This window comes from Hemiscyllium ocellatum, chromosome 21 (genome assembly GCF_020745735.1).
Source record: "Hemiscyllium ocellatum isolate sHemOce1 chromosome 21, sHemOce1.pat.X.cur, whole genome shotgun sequence".
In the NCBI taxonomy this organism is placed as follows: Eukaryota; Metazoa; Chordata; class Chondrichthyes; order Orectolobiformes; family Hemiscylliidae; genus Hemiscyllium; species Hemiscyllium ocellatum.
The window spans coordinates 19,174,169-19,194,899 of record NC_083421.1 but is presented as its reverse complement, the minus strand read 5'-3'; the positions used below and the strand labels follow the sequence as shown (position 1 = coordinate 19,194,899).

General features: G+C 41.3%; 1 protein-coding gene across 7 annotated transcripts; it reads left to right on the top strand.

Annotated features, from left to right (window-relative positions):
• Positions 1-664: 664 nt before the first annotated feature.
• Positions 665-8,995, top strand: LOC132825782 (tubulin beta chain-like). Of its 7 annotated transcripts, none has more exons than XM_060841256.1 (5): positions 665-721; positions 5,082-5,190; positions 5,271-5,381; positions 7,935-8,002; positions 8,861-8,995. In XM_060841256.1, exons 1-5 carry the CDS (start codon positions 665-667, stop codon positions 8,993-8,995), a joined length of 480 nt encoding a protein of 159 aa, XP_060697239.1. The 7 variants fall into 7 exon arrangements, with proteins under 7 accessions (XP_060697239.1, XP_060697238.1, XP_060697237.1 ...); XM_060841255.1 differs by having other exon boundaries at positions 7,935-8,075; positions 8,775-8,995; XM_060841254.1 differs by having other exon boundaries at positions 7,935-8,258; positions 8,736-8,995.
• Positions 8,996-20,731: the final 11,736 nt, after the last annotated feature.

Genomic DNA, 20,731 nt, shown 5'->3' with positions numbered 1-20,731 from the left:
GCTGCAACTTGTTTACTACTTCAGCCATCTACTATGTGTTAGTGCTGCTGCTATAGCTAAGTTAGTCAATTTCATACGTCGGCCATTTTCTTTTGGTCATCTTCTTGCCCCTTATACTTATGCTTATGCACATCTTGAATCATTACTCCAACTCTCACAGATACCACCCCCTGAGGAGGTGATTCCTCTACTACTGTTGTACCTCATTTTATCCATTCTGGTAGACCAACAGGCAGCATCTGAGCTTTAAAATGTAAACCCTTTAGCTTTTCACAAATGCAGAAAGAGCTTTCCAACATTATTAAATTTTCAATTTCAGATTCACATGACCTTACCTTTAATGTACAACATGAACACCTGGCAATGCTAAAAGACAGCCACGTTACCAACCACGTGAGCTGTCAGCCTCGCGCCCCCAGTGGCACGTGGGTGGGCCGTGACCTCGCCCCCTCAGCCTGGAGGGAACCAATAATCGGAAACCTATCAGAAAGGCTCGCACGCAATCTAATTGACATCAGGATAGACCAATGGAATTATCGATCCGTCGGAAGGTCCAATCGAGAGTGCGGCGGTGACGCAGCCGCTCTATAAAAGAGCAGCGCAAGCCGCAGTTGTCAGTTTATCGTTCCCCGGAAAGTAGAGAGGTTAGGGTGGAGATAGAAACATGAGAGAGATTGTGCATCTTCAGGCAGGCCAATGTGGCAACCAGATCGGAGCCAAGGTCTGTATTAGGGTCACTCAGGCAGATAGTGAAGGGATGCGATGGCGAAATAGCCCAAGGGGTCCGCCCGGGGTAAATGGGGTGTCCAACTCGAAGCGGGGAGAGGTAGCTACCTAGGCTTGCCTCTTCGCTTATAGCGATTTGGTGTGGTAACTGACACTGCGCTATTCGGAGAGTGCTTGAGGCGCCGTCGATGGGGTAGTTGTCTGAGACATCGGGCGACGGTCCCGGATTAAGTATAGTGGGCCGGAGATTGAGTCTAGACAAAATTCCCTGTTTTTCGGGGCGGGATTGTGGTGGCTTGAGGCGCTTAGTGCGGTTGATGTTCCTGTTTTGGGGTGGAGGTGGGAGTGTGATTTCAGTGTCGGGGATGGTGGTATGGGACGCTCCGAGTTGAGAGGTCTGGGTGACGGTTGAATTTGAGTCGGCGGCCGTTAAAAAGCGCGCGAAGATGGGCGTCAATCTGTGCATGCGCGAGCTTGATGGGTGTCTCGTGTGCTGCCTTCGTCACGTGGTGCGTCTTCTCGCGTTGGCAATCCACGTGGGGCTCTCGCCCCGTCGTGTGCAATGACTGGAGCCAAACGGCTACCGTTTCAGTCTTTTGTCGACGCCTTAGAAAGAGGCACCTATTTAAACTTGTCAAGTAACGCCTGACTCTCTCGATCACTCGGCGAGATCGTTGAGCGTTAACGTTTCGGATCCACTTGCCCTTCAGATTACTGGCCAGAATCGAGCGATTATAACTTTAGTCAGCGTCTTTAGGAGCCTGATGGGATCTCTGCTGTTAACTGTCTGACATCAAATGTAGGCAAGATAACAGCCATAGTTCCATCTCTAGGAGTCTGAATCAGACTCCTAATTAATTTAGGAGTTGAACCCTGTCCATTCAGAGCTGCATCTAATCAGTTATTTTAATGCGTGGAAACTTAAGTTCTCATTATTTCATTCAAAATGAAATAAATTAGTGGGACATAGGTCTTGCTAAAAGTTAATGTTTTGGTGTGGTCCTCAGCCAGTATATGCTATTGTTCTTAACATGTTGAAAAATGGAGGTCAAAAACATGGTCAATAAAGATCAAAGTAATTTCAAATGGAACTGTTGGAGTCATGCTTTCCTGTAATTTGCTGCTGGACAATAACTGAAAACTGCTTTTAGTATATCTAATCAAAGCTGTGCCTTGGAATTTTAGAGGGTAATAGTGCAGAATTGATAGGATGGGACAGATTGTTTTCTAGTGGTTGGCTGATTCAAAAAATACTAATAGTATTAGAGGAAAAATAGAACCAATTCCCTGGACCTGAGGGTCCTCATCCTAATGTCTAAAACAAAGTGTATGCATAGATTGTGGCTATGTTGCTTGTCATACTCAAGTGGTGCAGATTCTGAAACCGTACTGATCGGAAAATCATTCTGTAGATCTCCTTCAAAAGGCAAAGTAGAAAACTACAGGTTAGCTAAACCTGCATCGCTAATTGGGCAAAATGCAATAATCAGTTATGAGCTTGTAACAGGAAGTTTAGAAATCAATTTTGTGAAAGGGAAATCATATCTACTAACTGCATTCGCTTTGATTTGGGTATGAACCAAGCTTAAGGGTGGCATGGTGGCTCAGTGGTTAGCACTGCTGCCTCTCAGCACCAGAGTCCCAAGTTCAATTCCAGCCTTGGGCGGGTGGCTGTCTGTGTGGAGTTTGTGCGTTCTCCCCATGTCTGTGTGGGTTTACTTCAGGTGCTCAGGTTTCTTCCCACAGTCCAAAGATGTGCAGGTCAGGTGAATTCGCCATGTTAAATTGCCCATAGTGTTAGGAGCATTAGTCAGAGGGAAATGGGTCTGGGTGGGTTACTGTTTAGAGGATTGGTGTGGACATGTTGGGTCAAAGGGCCTGTTTCCACACTCTAGCTCCTAGACACCTGAAGGAGAAACAGTGGATGAAATGAATTTGAATCCTCAAAGGCATTCAGTAAAGAGCTACAGTGGGGTCATGAGTGTGGATATTGATGTTTCACCCTGTGGGTAAATTGAGAACAAGGGGTGCATGCAACAGGGGGTATTTAATTTAAAATGGTAAAGGATTTTCTTCCACAACAGATGGAGGATATGTCATTGAATCTATTGACTGCTGATTTAAATTAGATTTTTTAGGTCTATTATTTAAAGCAGGGCCACAACAGAGGGATTAGGATACAATCAGATCAGTCCTACTGAATGATGGAGCAGGGATCAAGTGGCCTATTTACATATTCTTGGGAGTCATAGAATCCTGGGGTCTTTGCTGAAAGTGAAACTGAGGCTTGCAGACAGATGAAACTAGAAGGTTTTGATAAGAGGAAAAACAGGGCATTGGAGATTATTAGGAGAATTAAGCTTGGAGGATGACTGACTTTGCGTTTCGACAGCATTTGGCTAAAGATTGATTGGAGACTAGAAATAGGTGGTCATTGAGATATAGAGGTTGCAAGATTGGAAGATGAGCTTGGAGTGGGACAAGGCATGTAGGTTGTTAACAGTATTTAGACTTGAGTCCATGGCTAGGGGCTGAAAATTATGGCTGCTATCTTCCTAATGCTCAACAGAAAGAAGTTATGACTCATTCAAGGCTTATTATAGACCTGCATTGCAAAAGAGTAGAATGAAGGAAAGGTTGTAGTGTAAGATTATCTTAATCCATGCCTTAGTGTCAGTATTGGGTTAGTGAAGGTGAAAGAGGACTGCAGATTAGAGTGGTGCTGGAAAATGGAGGGCTCCTGCCCAAAGCATTTATTTTCTTGTTGCTCAGATGCTGTCTGGCTGACTATACAGCACCAAAGGAGACCATTTGAGTGATTGTATCATGAAAGACCACTTCCTGCTCTTTGCCCATACGTGTGCATATTTTTCCCTTTGAAATATCTATCCTATTCTCAGCAGCCAGCATTGATTTGCTTCTTTTGCCCTGTCAGGCATTGCATTTCAAATCTAGACTTTGTATTTAAAGAAAATCTAGCTAGTAATAGATGCTCATGATTTTCTTCATCAAATTTAACAATTTTGAACACCCAAACCTTTCACTGCTCCAAAGATAAGAATTTCAATCTTTCCACATAACCAAAGACATGAATGCTGACACCATTCTGTGTAAATCTATACACAAACCCAAAAGAAAAGAGCCAATTTATTGACTCAGCCAAGATAAATGGCATGGTAATTAATCATCACTTGAAAAACAACACTGCCCAAAGAGGGATATGAGGCACAAATGCCATAATGTGAGCTGATGCATTGCACATTCCCTGTGACTCTATTTAGAGAACAGTCTATCTAGCAGCAAAATTCACTTTTCATGTGTTGCAAATGATTAATTGATTGTACTTTGATCTAACATTGAGTCAGCTTGACACTTATGAAAGGCATCTTTCTGAAGAAAGGTTGTTGGAGCCAAAACATTAACTTTGATTTCTCCCTATAGCTGCTGCCAGACCTGCTGTGATTTTCCAGTAATTACTTTTTGTACATTCAAAAAGAAATGCCCTTACTGTTGATGACCTGAATTGACAGAACTTCATGGGGAAATCTTCCTACATTTTGTGAGTGGTCACATAATATCAATGTGACCTTTGGGTAATCATCCTCATTGCTGTCACATTCTGTGCGTGACATTACAGTCTACATTTTGATCAACTTTGCAAGAATTAGAAATTCGCAGGTGAATCTGTTGGCTAAAAGTTCTTCAGGAACTGGAGCTATAATTTATTTGCTTGATGGGATTAAATGGACCTGTGCTGTAAACAAATGAAGATTTTATAATCAACTAATAGTTTGTAGTTTTGGTAACTAACAATTAGTGTAAAACATGGAATATTTCATCCAAGTTTGGCTGACATGGTTCCCATCATAGGCATTCTTTAACCATGCCCACATAGGAAAGAATCATAATTAGATTCAGATTATCAGTACTTAACTGTGCACCACATCCTAGTTCTTCAGCCATTTCATCTAATGAGTAACTGGTTTTGACCAAATATTTTAGTATCTAGTATTATCTGCTATGATTGAGTAAAATAAACCAGATTGGTGAAAAGTCTTTTTAATTCTGACATTTTGTGATTCCCATGTTTAAACCTTGAATTAAACAAGTTTCTCCAGAAGGGACAATTAGTAAAGCTTAACACAAGCATTAACCATAATTGATGCCTTTTATGTCACTATTGAAACATACCATCACCAGTATCCCAGAATCAGTATCTAGTATCATAATGATGTAGATAGTACACATGATAAAGATGTAGAATTGTTTTTGAGATTTTGGAGACGGAATAAAGGCTACTTCTAATTATTTCTGATGACTTGATGGTTGTATTCTTAATGTTGCTTTTATTTTAGTTCTGGGAAGTCATCAGTGATGAACACGGCATTGATCCCACTGGAGCCTACCATGGAGACAGTGATCTGCAGCTTGAGAGGATCAATGTGTATTATAATGAGGCTACAGGTATTAACTAGTTTAAAATAATTGGCCATAATTTATTTGTTATGAGCATTGCAGTATCTTATCATTTATATTTTGACCAGGTGGTAAATACGTACCCCGAGCAATCCTTATGGATTTGGAGCCTGGTACTATGGATTCTGTTCGCTCAGGACCCTTTGGGCAGATTTTCAGACCAGATAACTTTGTGTTTGGTAGGTAAAGATTTCATGAAATTGACAACCTGAAGCTGAATGACATTAATTGTTATGGGACAACTACTTTTGAAAACTTATTTATTAAGGCAGCTATTCCAGTATTTCTTGATGGGCGGTTTATTAACAGGAGACTATTCCAGGCACAGCAACAGTAGTGACCTTTGCTACCCAGTTTACTATCTGCTGTATTCATGAAGAAAACGATAAAAGATTAGAGTATGTTTGAGTTTTATGAAAATTCAAAGTTTGTGCGAAGATTTGTAGCCCGGATGCTTGTTGTAGTGGTTCTGTTCGCCGAGCTGGAAGTTTTTGTTGCAAACGTTTCGTCCCCTGGCTAGGAGACATCATCAGTGCTCTGGAGCCTCCTGCGAAGCGCTTCTTTGATGTTTCTTCCGGCATTTATAGTGGTCTGTCCTTGCCGCTTCCGGGTGTCAGTTTCAGCTGTCCGCTGTAGTGATTGGTATATTGGGTCCAGGTCGATGTGTCTGTTGATGGAATTTGTGGATGAATGCCAATATATCATTGGCATTCATCCACAAATTCCATCAACAGACACATCGACCTGGACCCAATATACCAATCACTACAGCGGACAGCTGAAACTGACACCCGGAAGCGGCAAGGACAGACCACTATAAATGCCGGAAGAAACATCAAAGAAGCGCTTCGCAGGAGGCTCCAGAGCACTGATGATGTCTCCTAGCCAGGGGACGAAACGTTTGCAACAAAAACTTCCAGCTTTATGAAAATTATATGGTCCTTTGAGAAGATCTAACTTTTACAGTCTTTATTCTCCACAAATTGTTTGTTTGTGATGATTAAAACAGGTTTCTTTCTTAATTTTGTTTGAAATTAACTAGAATTTTCCCTAACTTGTATATCAATTACTTCTTACTTTGCTACTTTGATTCCATCTCTTTAAATTTTGCTAATTAGTAAGCTCTTTGGATTGTTCAAGCTTATAATTTGGTTTTCCAATGAACAATTACCAAAGAGGAAATACTGCTATAGCAGACTTTGTTTTAACAGGTACCTTATTGAATCATACAGCACAGAAACTGACCCTTCGAACAAACTCATCTATGCAGATCAAATTTCCTAAAACTAAACTAGTCCTGCTTACCTGTATTTGACTCCTATCCAATAAGCCTGTCCTATTCACGGTACCTCATTTATCACTTCCTTTGGCAGTTTGTTCCACACGCAAACCATCCACTGTGAGAAATAGGTTGACCCTCAGATCCCTTCTCAATCTTTCTCCTCGCTCCTTCATAATGTGCATCTAGTTTCGAACTCCCTCATCTTGGGGAAAAGATCTTTTTCCTCATGTACCTTACCTATTCCGTGCATGATTTTATAAACCTCTATAAGGTCATGGCTCAACCTCGTATGCTCCAATGGAAAAAAAATTCCACCCTCTGTTTATAATTCAAACCCTCCAGTCTAAGCAACATCCTTCTAAATCTGTTTTTAACCCTCTCCAACTTAATATCCTTCCTGTGGCCAGTTGTTTAGAACTGTACACTACTCAAAGTGGCCCACCAACATCCTGTACAACCACAGCATAATGTCACAACTCCTATACTCAATGGCAATCTTGATTAACTGTTAAAACTTATGTACCTGAAATACAGTAAGTCTAGTGTATTACAGGTATCCACCATTTTTCAAAAGTTCGCTTTACACCACTTCACTTTTTCGAAAGACCTAAATTAGTACCTGTTTTTGCTAACGGAAGGAAATATGAAGAGGATTTTTGCTTTTACAAGAAAAGATGAAAAGCGAAAATAGCATTCAGCGTCTGTTTGCAGTGAGTTCTTATAGAGGCAGTACGCACCCCTAGCAGCGAGGGTAATGCTGCCAAGCTCCTCCCCTGAGAACTACATTCAGCATCAAGATGCCATAGCTTTGAAATGTGTCTGTGAGCATCTGTGGTTTATCTCAATCATTCCTGCGTTTACTATATGTTTGTGTTTGTTTTTAAGTTTTATGTTATTTAGTATGTACGTTTTCTTTTGGATCTGGGAATGCTCAAAAGTTTTTTACCATATACATTAATGCTAATTGCTTCTTTGCTTTATGCTATTTCAGCTTATGTAAGTAGGAACACTCTACTTTTGGGGGATACCTGTATTACGATCTTGGAGTAATCAGTTGAGGGTGTGAGTGAGAAGGCTCTCTGCTGATAGGTTTTATTTGAGTTAGAGTTGCATTATTGTTTAACTGAATTATGTAGTAAAAAGTATAACAGATGTGTATATACCATGCGTTATGTTTCTGTTATTTTGTGTGTTTTTGCACTGATTTTGTGGACCTTTTGATCAACCAGAATATTTGATCAACTGACATGCTTCTGATCCCATAGGTGCCAGTTAATAAAAATGCCAATTTCCAATGGAAGTGTTTAAAATAATGAATCTACTCCAGTGATTGCCTGAAATTAGGCTAACTTAGGCAGAATATATCTTGTATGGAATGGAGTTTTGAGATCGAACTCTTAATGTACTGTATTGCAGAGACAGAAATTTATCTTTCTCTTATTTCTTATAGGACAGAGTGGTGCTGGTAACAATTGGGCCAAAGGACATTACACTGATGGAGCTGAATTAATTGACTCTGTTCTGGATGTGGTGAGAAAGGAGGCTGAGGGGTGTGATTGCCTGCAGGGATTCCAGCTAACCCATTCTTTGGGTGGTGGTACTGGCTCTGGCATGGGTACACTCCTTATCAGTAAAATCCGAGAAGAATATCCTGACAGAATTATGAATACTTTCAGTGTTGTGCCTTCACCAAAAGTGTCAGACACGGTCGTAGAACCTTATAATGCCACCTTGTCTGTCCATCAGCTTGTAGAGAACACTGATGAGACCTTCTGTATTGACAATGAGGCTCTGTATGACATATGTTTCCATACCCTTAAACTGACAACGCCAACTTATGGTGATTTGAACCACCTAATGTCAGCTACCATGAGCGGTGTAACAACCTGTCTGCGTTTCCCTGGTCAGCTCAATGCTGACCTGCGTAAACTAGCAGTGAACATGGTGCCTTTCCCCCGACTGCATTTCTTCATGACAGGCTTTGCTCCTTTGACCAGCCGTGGCAGTCAGCAATACCGTGCCCTCACAGTACCTGAGCTTACCCAACAGATGTTTGACGCCAAAAACATGATGGCAGCCTGTGACCCTCGACACGGCCGCTACCTGACCGTTGCTGCCATTTTCCGAGGACGCATGTCCATGAAAGAGGTGGATGAACAGATGTTGAATGTCCAAAACAAAAACAGCACATACTTTGTTGAATGGATTCCCAATAATGTTAAGACAGCTGTTTGTGACATCCCACCTAGAGGCCTCAAGATGTCTGCCACCTTTATTGGCAACAGTACAGCCATCCAGGAGCTGTTTAAACGCATCTCTGAGCAGTTTACTGCCATGTTCCGGAGGAAAGCCTTCTTGCATTGGTACACTGGTGAGGGCATGGATGAAATGGAGTTTACTGAGGCTGAGAGTAACATGAATGACCTGGTTTCTGAGTACCAGCAATATCAGGATGCTACAGTTGGAGATGAAGGTGAATTTGAGGAGGAGGGTGAAGAAGAGGCTGCATAAATAAAAAAGACTTGTATATTGTGAACTTCTAAACATGTTTTCTTTGTTACATTAAGACCTGTTTCTGAAGTTTGTCTATTTTCCCGTTCTGTGGTTTTGTATTTTCTGATTTTTTTAAACTACTGGTTTTTATTCGAATAAAAATTGTTGATAGTAATTTAATTTGTATATTTTCCCTCCATGTTTTTGGTTTAGAGCATGTAAAACATAAAAGATCCTGGAGTTGTACATCATATAATTTCACCATGTGAGATTACTATGTTGGCCAGATTGAATTTTTTTTTTATCTCTCATAACTCCCACACTACCACCTAACAGCAATAGTGCTTATTTTTCCCCAGCACCCGTGTGTGTGCAGGTGTATGACACAGTGAATGAACAATGAGTGCATAAAACTTCATTCATATTCCACCACTAGGAAGAAAGGAAATACTGTGTGGGCAGTGACGCATTGTGCTTGAGTGAACACGGCATTACATTTAGTTGACACCAATCAATAAGAAATCATTTTGCTAAATGGCTTTCGGCTGCTACTTATTTTTTTGTAACACTCTTGCACCCAGTCAACAAACAGCTCTTATGGTGCAGTGGTTTGTTTTTAGATATTTTTATTGAAAATTTTAACAAGTTTACAAAAGAAAACTAAAAGGCCCAAGTATAAACATTGATATACAGTTGAATCTTAAATAGATTTTGGTTATCATTTATCAAACAAGAGAAAAAAAAACCAAGAGAAAAAAAAGACAAAACTCAACTAACTACTCATCTAACTTACAACTAACCAGAGTGTATCATTAAAATTCTTACATTATTCAAGAGAAAAAAAAATCCAATGGATAACACATAAATTGAGCAGTGATATACATGCTCGGAATGTTAACATCAGATCACAACAAAACCCGTATTTATCCAAAACATTCCGAGCATAGAGCCTATAAAATTCACAAAAGTAAAATCTCTTTCGTACATTCAGATCAGTACAATAAAAAAACTTTAAAAATAGTAAAAAAAAGTATAAAACACATTTAAATAGAGATCTTCCCCCTTATTTTCAGGGGGCATCACTCCCTTTCCAAAAAACCCCATCATAACCTCTCCCAACCAGTGCCCCACCCTTGACACAGGCTCACCATGATAGGATAAAGAAAATTCAAGTATACTACTGAACTAGAACTAACAGTGAGTACCCTATCCCACACCAACACCTGGATATATTTGGTAATGCTAATACCATATATTACTAGAAAATTATAGTCTCAGCAAATAATAATTAAATATATTAATATAAAATAGCAGGGAAAAACAACCCTGCTCCCCAGGACAAAGATAAAATAAGATAAGGGAGCCACCTTCCCCCCCACCATCTACATTAACTAGACCCCCTGCTATAAAAAAAGGGGTGGGAAAGGAAATCGCGAAGTAAAGGATGAATAAATAAACCCTTCCCACCCCCTGGAGATAATATTAAATAGATAATGAAAAAAAAGGGTAAAGCAGGGTGGGGGTAGAGCAAAGCAACATCAATTAACTCTTTTAATTTGTCTAAGAGAGTCCAAAAGTTCTGGTGATCTGAAGTTATACACAGACCCTTCATGGCTAAAGCGTAGTATAGCTGGGTAGGGCAAGGAGTATTGAATGTTTAAATCCCTTAAACGCTTCTTTGCTTCATCAAATGCCTTCCTCTTTCGGACCAAAGCTGGGGAAAAGTCCTGAAATAACATAATCTTGGATCCTTTATAAATCATGGCTTGGGGATCTTTCCCAAGTTTCTGGAGGCTTCCAAGAGCATCTGCCTCATCTTATAGCTCTGCAGCCAGAACAGGACCGGGCAGGGGCGCTGGTTTGAGCCAGGTCCGCGTGTTGCAACCCAGTAAGCCCATTCTACCCTTACCTGGCCTGATCCAGCCTCCAGATTCAATAACTGTGGAAGCCACTGTTCAAGGAACCTTGTAAGCTGGCCTTCTTCTTCCCGTTTGGGAAGGCCCAGCAAAGTATAGGAGTTGGGACGTTATGTTACAGTTGTATAAGTCATTGGTGAGGTTGCACGGAGTATTGTGTACAGTTTTGGTCACCCTGTTATAGGAAAGACAGTTAAACCGGAAAGCATGCAAAAAAAAAAGATTTACGAGCATGTTGCCAGGTCTAGTAGGTCCTGAGTTAATAGGGAGAAGTTGGCCAGGGTAGGACTTTATACCTTGGAATATCAGGGAATGAACCTTACTGAGATGTATAAAATCATGAGGGATATAGTTAGGATGAATGCATATTCAGAGGAACCTTGATTATCTGGCATTCAATTAACCCAATTTTGGATTATCTGAACAAGATCGCAAGGTCCTGATACTTGTCTGACCATGTTATCTGACATTCGATTAACCAGATGAAGTACTATCCACCCTTGTCCTTAAAATAATCAAGGTTCTTTTGTATTTTTTTTTCCAGGAATAAGGAATTGAAAGCTAGAGGGCATAGGTTTAAGGTGAGAGGGGAAAGATTTGTGAAGGACCTGATGGGCAACTTCTTCACGCAGATTGGTGTGTATGTGGAATGGCTGCCAGAGAAAGTGGTCGTGGCTGGTAGAATAGCAACATTTAAAAAACATTTGGACGAGAAGGGTTTAGAGGGATGTGGACCAAATATGGGCAATTGGAAATAGCTGAGTGGACACCATGGTCAGCATGGACCAACTTAGGCTAAAGGGCCTGTTTCCATGCTCTACTACTCTATGACTCTAGAAGTTATAAAATGGAAGAGGCCTGACTAGAATGGGATAAGGGAATCTAGCCAAGATACAACGAAACCCAAGATTGAGAGGAAAATCTGTAAGAAAAGATGACCTTTAATATGGTCAGGTGGGCCGGGTACATTCCAACATGTAGAAAAGCAGAGCAACCAAAGTTAGGGTTCCTTGGCTGGTTGGTGAGCTAGAGATAATGAACTGAAAAAAGTAAACAATTTTTTAAAAATTAAGAATCAAGTCATTAAAAATAAGTTGCAAGCAGAAGTGAGGAGCAGAATGAGCCTATAAAATAGTGAATAGAATGGTAAGCAAACCCCAAAAATCTCTCCACCTATAAATACAGGATTGAGGTTAAGGCATAGGTCAAGGCTGGGATACTTTGAGTACTTTGTAGATAGACAATAAGTGCACAAGTAGGCCATTTGGCCCTTAGAGTCAGCACCAACATTCGTTATGATCATGGCTGATCATCCACAATCAGTATCCTGTTCCTGCCTTATCCCCATAACCCTTGATTACACTACCTTTAAGAGTTCTATCAATCTATATTTTGAAAGTATCCTGAGACTTGGCCTCCACTGCCTTCTGGGGTAGAGCATTCCATATATCCACTACTCTCTGGGTGAAGACGTTTTTCTTCAACTCTGTTCTAAATGGCTTACCCCTTATTTTTAAACTGTGTCCTCTGGTTTTTAACTCACCTATCAACAGAAACATGCTTTCTGCCTCCAGAGTGTCCAATCCTTTAATAATCTTGTACGTCTCAATCAGATCCCCTCTCATCCTTCTAAACTTGAGTGTATAGAAGCCCAGTCGCTCCAATCTTTCAACATATGATAGTTGCGCTTTTCTGGGAATTGACCTCATGAACCTATGCTGTAGCCCCTCAATAGCCAGAATGTGCTTCCTCAACTTTGGAGACCAAAACTGCACACAATATTCCAGTGCAGTCTCACCAGGGCCCTGTACAGCTGCAGAAGGACTTCTTTATTCCTATATTCAATTCTTCCTGTTATGAAGACCAGCATGTCATTAGCTTTCTTCACTTCCTGCTGTACTTGCATGCTTGCTGCCATTGACTGATGTACAAGAACACCGAGAGCTCATTGTACTTCCCTTTTATCTAACTTGACTCCATTTAGATAGTAATCTGCCTTCCTGTTCTTGCCACCAAAGTGGATAACCACACATTTATCCACATTAAACTGCATCTGCCATGCATCCGTCCACTCACCAAGCCTGTCTAAGTCACCTTGTATTCTCATAACATCCACCTCACATTTCACCCTGCCACTCAGCTTTGTGGCATCAGCAAATTTGATAATATTACTTTTAATACCTTCATCTATATCATTAATGTATATTGTAAACAGCTGCTGTCCCAAGCACCCTACTAGTCACCATTCCAAAAGGGACCCGTTTATCACTACTCTTTACTTCCTGTCAGCCTACCAATTTTCAATTCAAGTCAGTATTTTGTCCCCAATACCATGTGCCCTAATTCTGCTCACTAACCTCGTATGTGGGACTTTATCAAAGCCTTTCTGAAAGTCCAGGTACACTATATCCACCAGCTTTCCCTTGTCCATCTTCATAGTTATATCCTCAAAAAATTCCAGAAGATTAGTCAAACACAATTTCCCTTTCATAAATCCATGCTGACTCTGATCTATTCTGTTACTGCTATCCAAATGAATCAGAATTTAATTTTTTATAATTAACTCCAGCATCTTTCCCACCACTGATGTCAGGCTAACTGGTCTATAACTCCTTGTTTTCTCTCTCCCTCCTTTCTTGAAAAGTGGGACATTAGCCACCCGCCAATCCGCAGGAACTGATCCTGAATCTATAGAGTATTGGAAAATGATTACCAATTTATCCACAATCTCTAGGGCCACCTCCTTAAGTACCCTGGGATGCAGACCATCAGGTCCCGGGGACTTACCAGCCTTCAGACCTAACAGTCTATCCAACACCATTTCCTGCCTAATATAAATTTTCTTCAATTCATCCATTATCCTAGGTCCTTCAGCCACTATTACTGGGAGATTGCTGTGTCGTCCCCAGTGAAGACAGATCCAAACTACCTATTCAACTCTTCTGCCATTTCTTTGATCCTCATAATAAATTTGCCCGTTTCTGTCTTCAAGGGCCCAATATTACTCTTAACTATTTTTTCCTTTTCACATACTAAAAAAGCTTTTACCATCCTCCTTTATATTTTTGGCCAGTTTGCCTTTGTATCTCATTCTTTTCTCTGCTTATTGCCTTTATAGTTATCCTGTATTGCTCTTTAAAAGTTTCCCAGTCCTCTGGCTTCTTGCTCATCTTTTCTATGTTATACTTCTCTTTTATATTTATACAGTCCTTAATTTCCCTCGTCAGCCATGGCCACCCCTGCCTCCCCTTAGGATTTTTCTTCCTCTTTGGATTGAACTGATCCTGCACCTTCTGCATTATATTCAGAAATACCTGCCATTGTTGTTCCATTGCCATCCTCCCCCATAGCTCCATAGTTCCTTTTGTTCAACTGCAATACTGACACTTCCGATTCACCCTTCTCTCTCTCAAATTGCAAATTAAAACTGATTATAGTCACTATCTCCTAATGGCTCCTTTACTTCAAGGACCCTGATCAAATCTGGTTCGTTGCACAACACTAGATCCAGAATTGCCTTCTCCCTAGTAGGTTCCAGTACAAGCTGTTCAAAGAATCGGAGACACTCCACAAATTCCCTCTCTTGGGATCCAGTACCATACTGATTCTTCCAGTCTATCTGCATGCTAAAATCCTCCATAACATCAGCAGTAATACCTTTGCAACAGGCTAATTTCAACTCCTTATTCAACTTACACCAACGTCCAGATTACTTTTTAGGGACCTGTAGATAACTCCTATTAGGGTCTTTCTATCCTTAGAATTTCTCAGCTCTGTTCATACTGACTCTACATCTCCTGATTCTATGTTCCCCCTTGCAAGGAACTGAATATCATTCCTCACCAAAATGGCCACACCATCCCCTCTGCCCATCAGTCTGTCCTTTTGATAGCACGTAAAGCCTTGAATATTCATTTCGCAGGCCCTGTCCACTTGAAGCCACGTCTCAGTTATCCCCACAGCATTGTACCTGCCAATTTCCAACTGAAGCTCAAGCTCGTCCACTTTATTTCTTATGCTTCGTGCATTCATATATAATATTTTTAATTTGTTACTCCCCTCACCCTTCCTATCAATCCCTATTACGCTTGCCCATTCTGTATGATCCCTTCTTGAATTTTCTGCTCCATTGATTCTGTTGTCTTTCTTAACTTCTCTTATACTCACTTTCCCTTTAACTTCCTTGTTAAATTTCCAGTTTGCTCCCCCCCCCCCCCGGCAACTGCTTAGTTTAAACACTCCTGTGTTGCAGTTGGAAACCTGCCTGCCAGGATGCTGGTCCCCCTTGTATAATTTATCCTTACTGCAAAACGTACCCCAGTGATCCAAGAATTTAAATCCTTGCTTCCTGCACCAGTTCCTCAGCCACACATTCAAGTTCATTATCTCCCTGTTCCTGCACTCTCCAGCCCGAGGAACTGGAATCAAACCGGAGATAATCACAGTGGAAGTCCTCTTTTTCAGCCTTGTTCCGAGTTCTCTGAAGTCCCATTGTAGAATGTCCCTCCTCTTCTTCCAGATGTCATTTGTGCTGATATGTACCACCACCTCTGGCTCCTCACCTTCACCCTTGACGATTCTCTGCACTCTGTCAGTGACGTCCTGGATCATGGCACCAGGAAAGCAACACACCATCCTCAAATTTCACCTGTTGCCTCAGAAACCCCTTTCAGTCCCTCTCACTGCCCCTATTACTATGGTTCTGCCTCCACGCCAATTTTCGATTGGCAGACCCGTCCATCTCTCGTCTGTCTCGACAGTTTCCAAGAGAGTCAAACTGTTCACGAGAGGTATTGCCCCTGGGGTCTCTTGTGCTGGAATCATCTCTTCCTTCCTCCTCGTCATCTCCCTTCTCTCTTCTGGTATGCTTGGTGTAATTACCTTGCTGTCCAGAAAATTCTTGTTCTCTCGGCTGAGCATGAGGTCATCTAGTTCTTTCTTCAGTGCTGCCACATGCTCCTTCAGAAGCTGAATGTATATACTTTCTACAGCTATAGGAGCCAGAGACACCATCAGTGTCCCTGATCTACCACATCATGCACGCAGCACACTGAATCAGCTTGGCAATCATGTTTTCACCCTCTTCAAACTGTGGTGTAATCTCCTGAGTCTGTGGGGTAAACAAAGACTCGCACCTTTCTCACCAGACACGGCCTTCGACCCCCTATTAGTCGAATGTTATACCACTAGACATTCATCATCCCTATCAAGAAATGAATTAATGCATAAAGGTTTGCGTTAATTAAGCAGAGTCTGCAGAGATTTGTGGGAATCATGTGTGCCTAATTGAACTGGCAGGTTTGGGATCGGTTTAAATTTTAAGCAAGTGTTCTACAAAATAGTTAATCAAATAGTTTATTAACAAAATGAAGGCTCATGTAATAGGAAGGATCAGTGTCAACTTGACAGTAGGTCAAAGTTGCAAATTGCGAGAAATAATTTTCAGACTGGAAGCTAATGAACAGTGGTGTCCCCAAGGGTCAATGTCCACTGACTGCTTTTTCTGATGTAAAATGACTTGGATATTCAGAATAAAATGTAAACATCTACAGATGATAACAAACTTGGAGGTGTGACTGATGAGTCTGATACCAATTAACTCCAATAAATAAGTTAGTTCAGGAATGGGTAAACATTCATGTTTAGGGCCACAGTCATGTATGGAGGCCATATACCTCATGCCACACTTTAGATGCAATTTGCACTGCTTTTAATCAGTTCAACATCTCTTAGGAATCAGCTTCCCGATTTTTATTTTTCAAAGCATATACGTGACTTTCAATTGCGTTGTTTATCCTTCATACAATTCCTACAGTGTGGAATCAGGCCCTTTGGCCCAACATGTCTACACTGACCCTCTGAAAAGTAGCCCACCCAGACCCATTCCCCTCCCCTATTATCCTACATTTGTCCCTGACTAATGCACCTAACCTATACATCCCTGAATACTCTGGGCAATTTAGTATGATCAATTCACCTAACCTGTGCATCTTCGGTTTGTGGGAGGAAACCAGAACACCCAGAGGAAACCCACGCAGACATGGGGAGAATGTGCAAATCACACATTTGGCATGAGGCCAGAATCAAACCACGGTCCCTAGTGCTGTGAAGCAGCAGTACTAACCACTGAGCTACCATACTGCTATCCTTCAACCCATCTACCTCTTAACTGGAAATACAGCACATGTTTTTTTACAAATCTAATGTTTTTAAATTCGTAAACAATTAAGTTGAGATAGTGATAATGTTGCCAGACTGATAGTCTAGTGGCCCGGAATAATTCTATGGATATATGGATTTAAATCCTCAACTTGTCAGTTGGTAGGATTTAAGTTCAGTTCATTTTTAATGGTAATCTCGGGGGACGTTAGCGCTTGAGCCATAAATGATTCATTGTGAAAACTCATCTAAAGATGTTATATTTACTTGATCTGGCCCATATTTGATTCCAGGCAGTGGTGTAGTTGACTCAACTATTCTCTGAAATGATGAAAATGTGTTGCTGGAAAAGCGCAGCAGGTCAGGCAGCATCCAAGGAACAGGAGATTCGATGTTTTGGGCATAAGCCCTTCTTCAGGAAGGGCTTATGCCCGAAATGTCGAATCTCCTGTTCCTTGGATGCTGCCTGACCTGCTGCGCTTTTTCAGCAACACATTTTCAGCTCTGATCTCCAGCATCTGCAGTCCTCACTTTCTCCTATTCTCTGAAATGGCCTAGCAAGTGAGTTCAAGGGGATTTAGGTATGGATAATGGCCTTGCCATTTTATTCTTTCATGAGATGTCAAGATAAGCACAATCTAATATAACAGCCAGAACAGCACTTGATGTTCTAATCTCATCAAGAATGCATTTGTGGCTAATTAAAAGCTATTTATCACTTGAATTTTGGGGAAAAATGAATAATTAGTTATATGTAGATCCACAACAACGTCAATTTAAACTTAATTCTCATACAATTTATATTTTTAACATGACATTCATATAGTTTTAGAAATGATTGCACAAAAAATTGAAAGGAATTCCTACTGAATATATCACAAAGCAGACCCAGGTTTTGATCTTTGGAGCTTTAAAATTGGATGGATGCAAGTACATCATTGCCCAAGTAATTTTTATGATGTAAATGTCTTATTCGGGTCAACAATGTATCCTCCCCTTGCCTTACAAAGTGCACCAAGTCAACAGACATCAGTGTTTACTTATATGTGGACCTGGTTAATGACTTCAGGGAGTGGAGTGGAGGAAACGTTCCTGTCTCCATCAATAGTGCTGAGGTGGCGATGGTCAAGAGTGTCACGTTCCTGGGAGTGATGATCCCCAACTACCTACTCGAGTTTACCTGTAATCGATGCAATGGTCAAGAAAACACAACACCTCTACTTCCCCAGGAGACTAAGGAAATTCGGCAGGTCAACAAAGACATTTTCGGGTAAAAATGAGGTCTGCAGATGCTGGAGATCACAGTTGAAAATGTGTTGCTGGTTAAAGCACAGCAGGTCAGGCAGCATCCCTATTCCTTGGATGCTGCCTGACCTGCTGTGCTTTAACCAGCAACACATTTTCAAATTAGACATTTACCAATTTTCATAGATGCACCATAGAAATCATCCTGTCTGGATTCAACACAGCATAGTATGACAAATACTCTTCCTAAGACTATACAAAACTCCAGAGAGTTATAAACACAGCCCAGTCTATCACGCAAACCAACCTTCCATCCATTGACTCAAACTATACTTTCCACTGCCTCAGTTATACTCTCTTCCATCTTCTTAAATCAGGCAGAAGTCATAGGTTTGAATACTCATACAAACAGATTCAAGTTCAGCTTCTTTCTCACTGTTAACAGACTTTTGCACGAATGTCTCAAACGTTAATTTTGATCTCCCTTAACACCTTTGTGGCTACAAAATTGTACCAAATGAAGTCTGAACAATCTGTCTGTATAATACTCAAAACAACACTCTTCACTATTTTGATATATAGAATTCCGACAGTACGGAAACAGGCCATTTGGCCAAACAGGTCCACACTGACCCTTCGAAGGTTATCCCACCTGGATCCATTCCCCTAGTCTATTACTTTTCATTTCTCCTGACTAATACACCTAAACTATACATGTCCAAAGACTAAGAGCAATTTAGCACGGTCAATTCACCGAACTTGCTCATTTTTGGACTGTGGGAGGAAACTGGAGCACCCGGAGGAAACCCCAGCAGACACGGGGAGAGTGTGCAAACTCCACACAGACAATCGCCTGAGGCTAGAATCAAACCCAGTGCTGTGAGGTACCAGCGTTATCCACTGAGCCACTGTACTACCAACATGCACAGAACATTACAGCGCAGTACAGGTCCTTCGGCCCTCGATGTTGTGCTGAGCTGTGGGACCAATCTGAAGCTTAGCTATCCTACACTGTTGCATTTTCAACCATATATTTGTCCAAAGACTATTTAAATGCCCTTAAAGTTGGTGAGTCTATTATTGTTGCAGGCAGTGCATTCCATGACCCTACTACTCTCTGAATAAAGAAACTACCTCTGACATCTGCCCAATATCAGCCCTCAATTTATAGCTATGTCCCCTCGTTCTAGCCATCACCATCCGAGGAAAAAGGCTGTCACTATCCATCCTACCTAACCCTCAGATTATCTTATATGTCTCAATTAAGTCACCTCTCACCTTCTTCTCTGTGATGAAAACAGCCTCAAGTCCCTCAGCTTTCCTTCCATACCAGGCAACATCCTAATAAATCTCCTCTGAACCCTTTCCAAAGTTTCCACATTCTTCCTATAATGCAGCAACCAGGACTGTACACAATACTTCAAGTGCAGCTGCACCAGAGTTTTGCAGCTGTAGCATGAACTCCTGGTTCAGAAACTCAATCCCTCTACCAATAAAAGCTAATACACCATATGCCTTCTTAACAACCCTATCAACCTGGGTGGCAACTTTCAGAGATCTACATACATGGACACTGAGATCTCTCTGCTCATCTACACGACCAAGAATCTTACCATTAGCCCAGTACTCTGCATTCATGTTACGCCTTCCAAAATGAATCACTTCACACTTTTTCACATTAAACTCAATTTGCCATCTCTCAGCCCAGCTCAACAGCTTATCTATGTCCCTCCGTAACCTGTAACATCCTTCCACACTATCCACAGCTCCACCGACTTTAGTGTCATCCACAAATTTACTAACCCATCCTTCTATGCCCTCATCCAGGTCCTTTGTAGAAACGACAAACAGCAGTGGCCCCAAACAGATCCTTGTGGTACACCACTAGTAACTGAACTCCAGGATGAACATTTCCCATCAATCACCACCCTCTGCCTTCTTTCAGTTAGCCAATTTCTGATCCAAACTGCTAAATCACCCTCAACCCCATGCCTCGAAATTTTGTGCAATAGCCTACCGTGGGGAACCTTATCAACCACCTTACCCTCATCCACCTGTTTGGTTACCACCTCAAAGAACTCAGTAAGGTTTGTGAGGCACGACCTACCATTCACAAAACCGTGTTGACTATCCCTAATCAACTTATTCCTTCTTAATGATTATAAATCCTATCTCTTATAACTTTTTCCAACACTTTACCCTCAACCAATGTAAGGCTCACAGGTCTATAATTACCAGGGTTGTCTCTACTCCCCTTCTTGAACAAGGGAACAACATTTGCTATCCTCCTGTCTTCTGGCACTATTCCCGTAGACAAGTACAACATAGAGATCAAGATCAAAGGCTCTACAATCTCTTCCCTGGCTTCCCAGAGAATCCTAAGATAAATCCCATCTAGCCCAGGGGACTTATCTATTTTCCCACTCTCCAGAAT

Excerpts from the sequence above, each read along its gene's own strand:
- LOC132825782 (XM_060841250.1), top strand. The coding sequence starts at position 665 with ATGAGAGAGATTGTGCATCTTCAGGCAGGCCAATGTGGCAACCAGATC. Across the intron at positions 722-5,081 it reads GCAACCAGATCGGAGCCAAG|TTCTGGGAAGTCATCAGTGA; the intron begins GTCTGTATTAGG and ends CTTTTATTTTAG. Across the intron at positions 5,382-7,934 it reads ACCAGATAACTTTGTGTTTG|GACAGAGTGGTGCTGGTAAC; the intron begins GTAGGTAAAGAT and ends TATTTCTTATAG.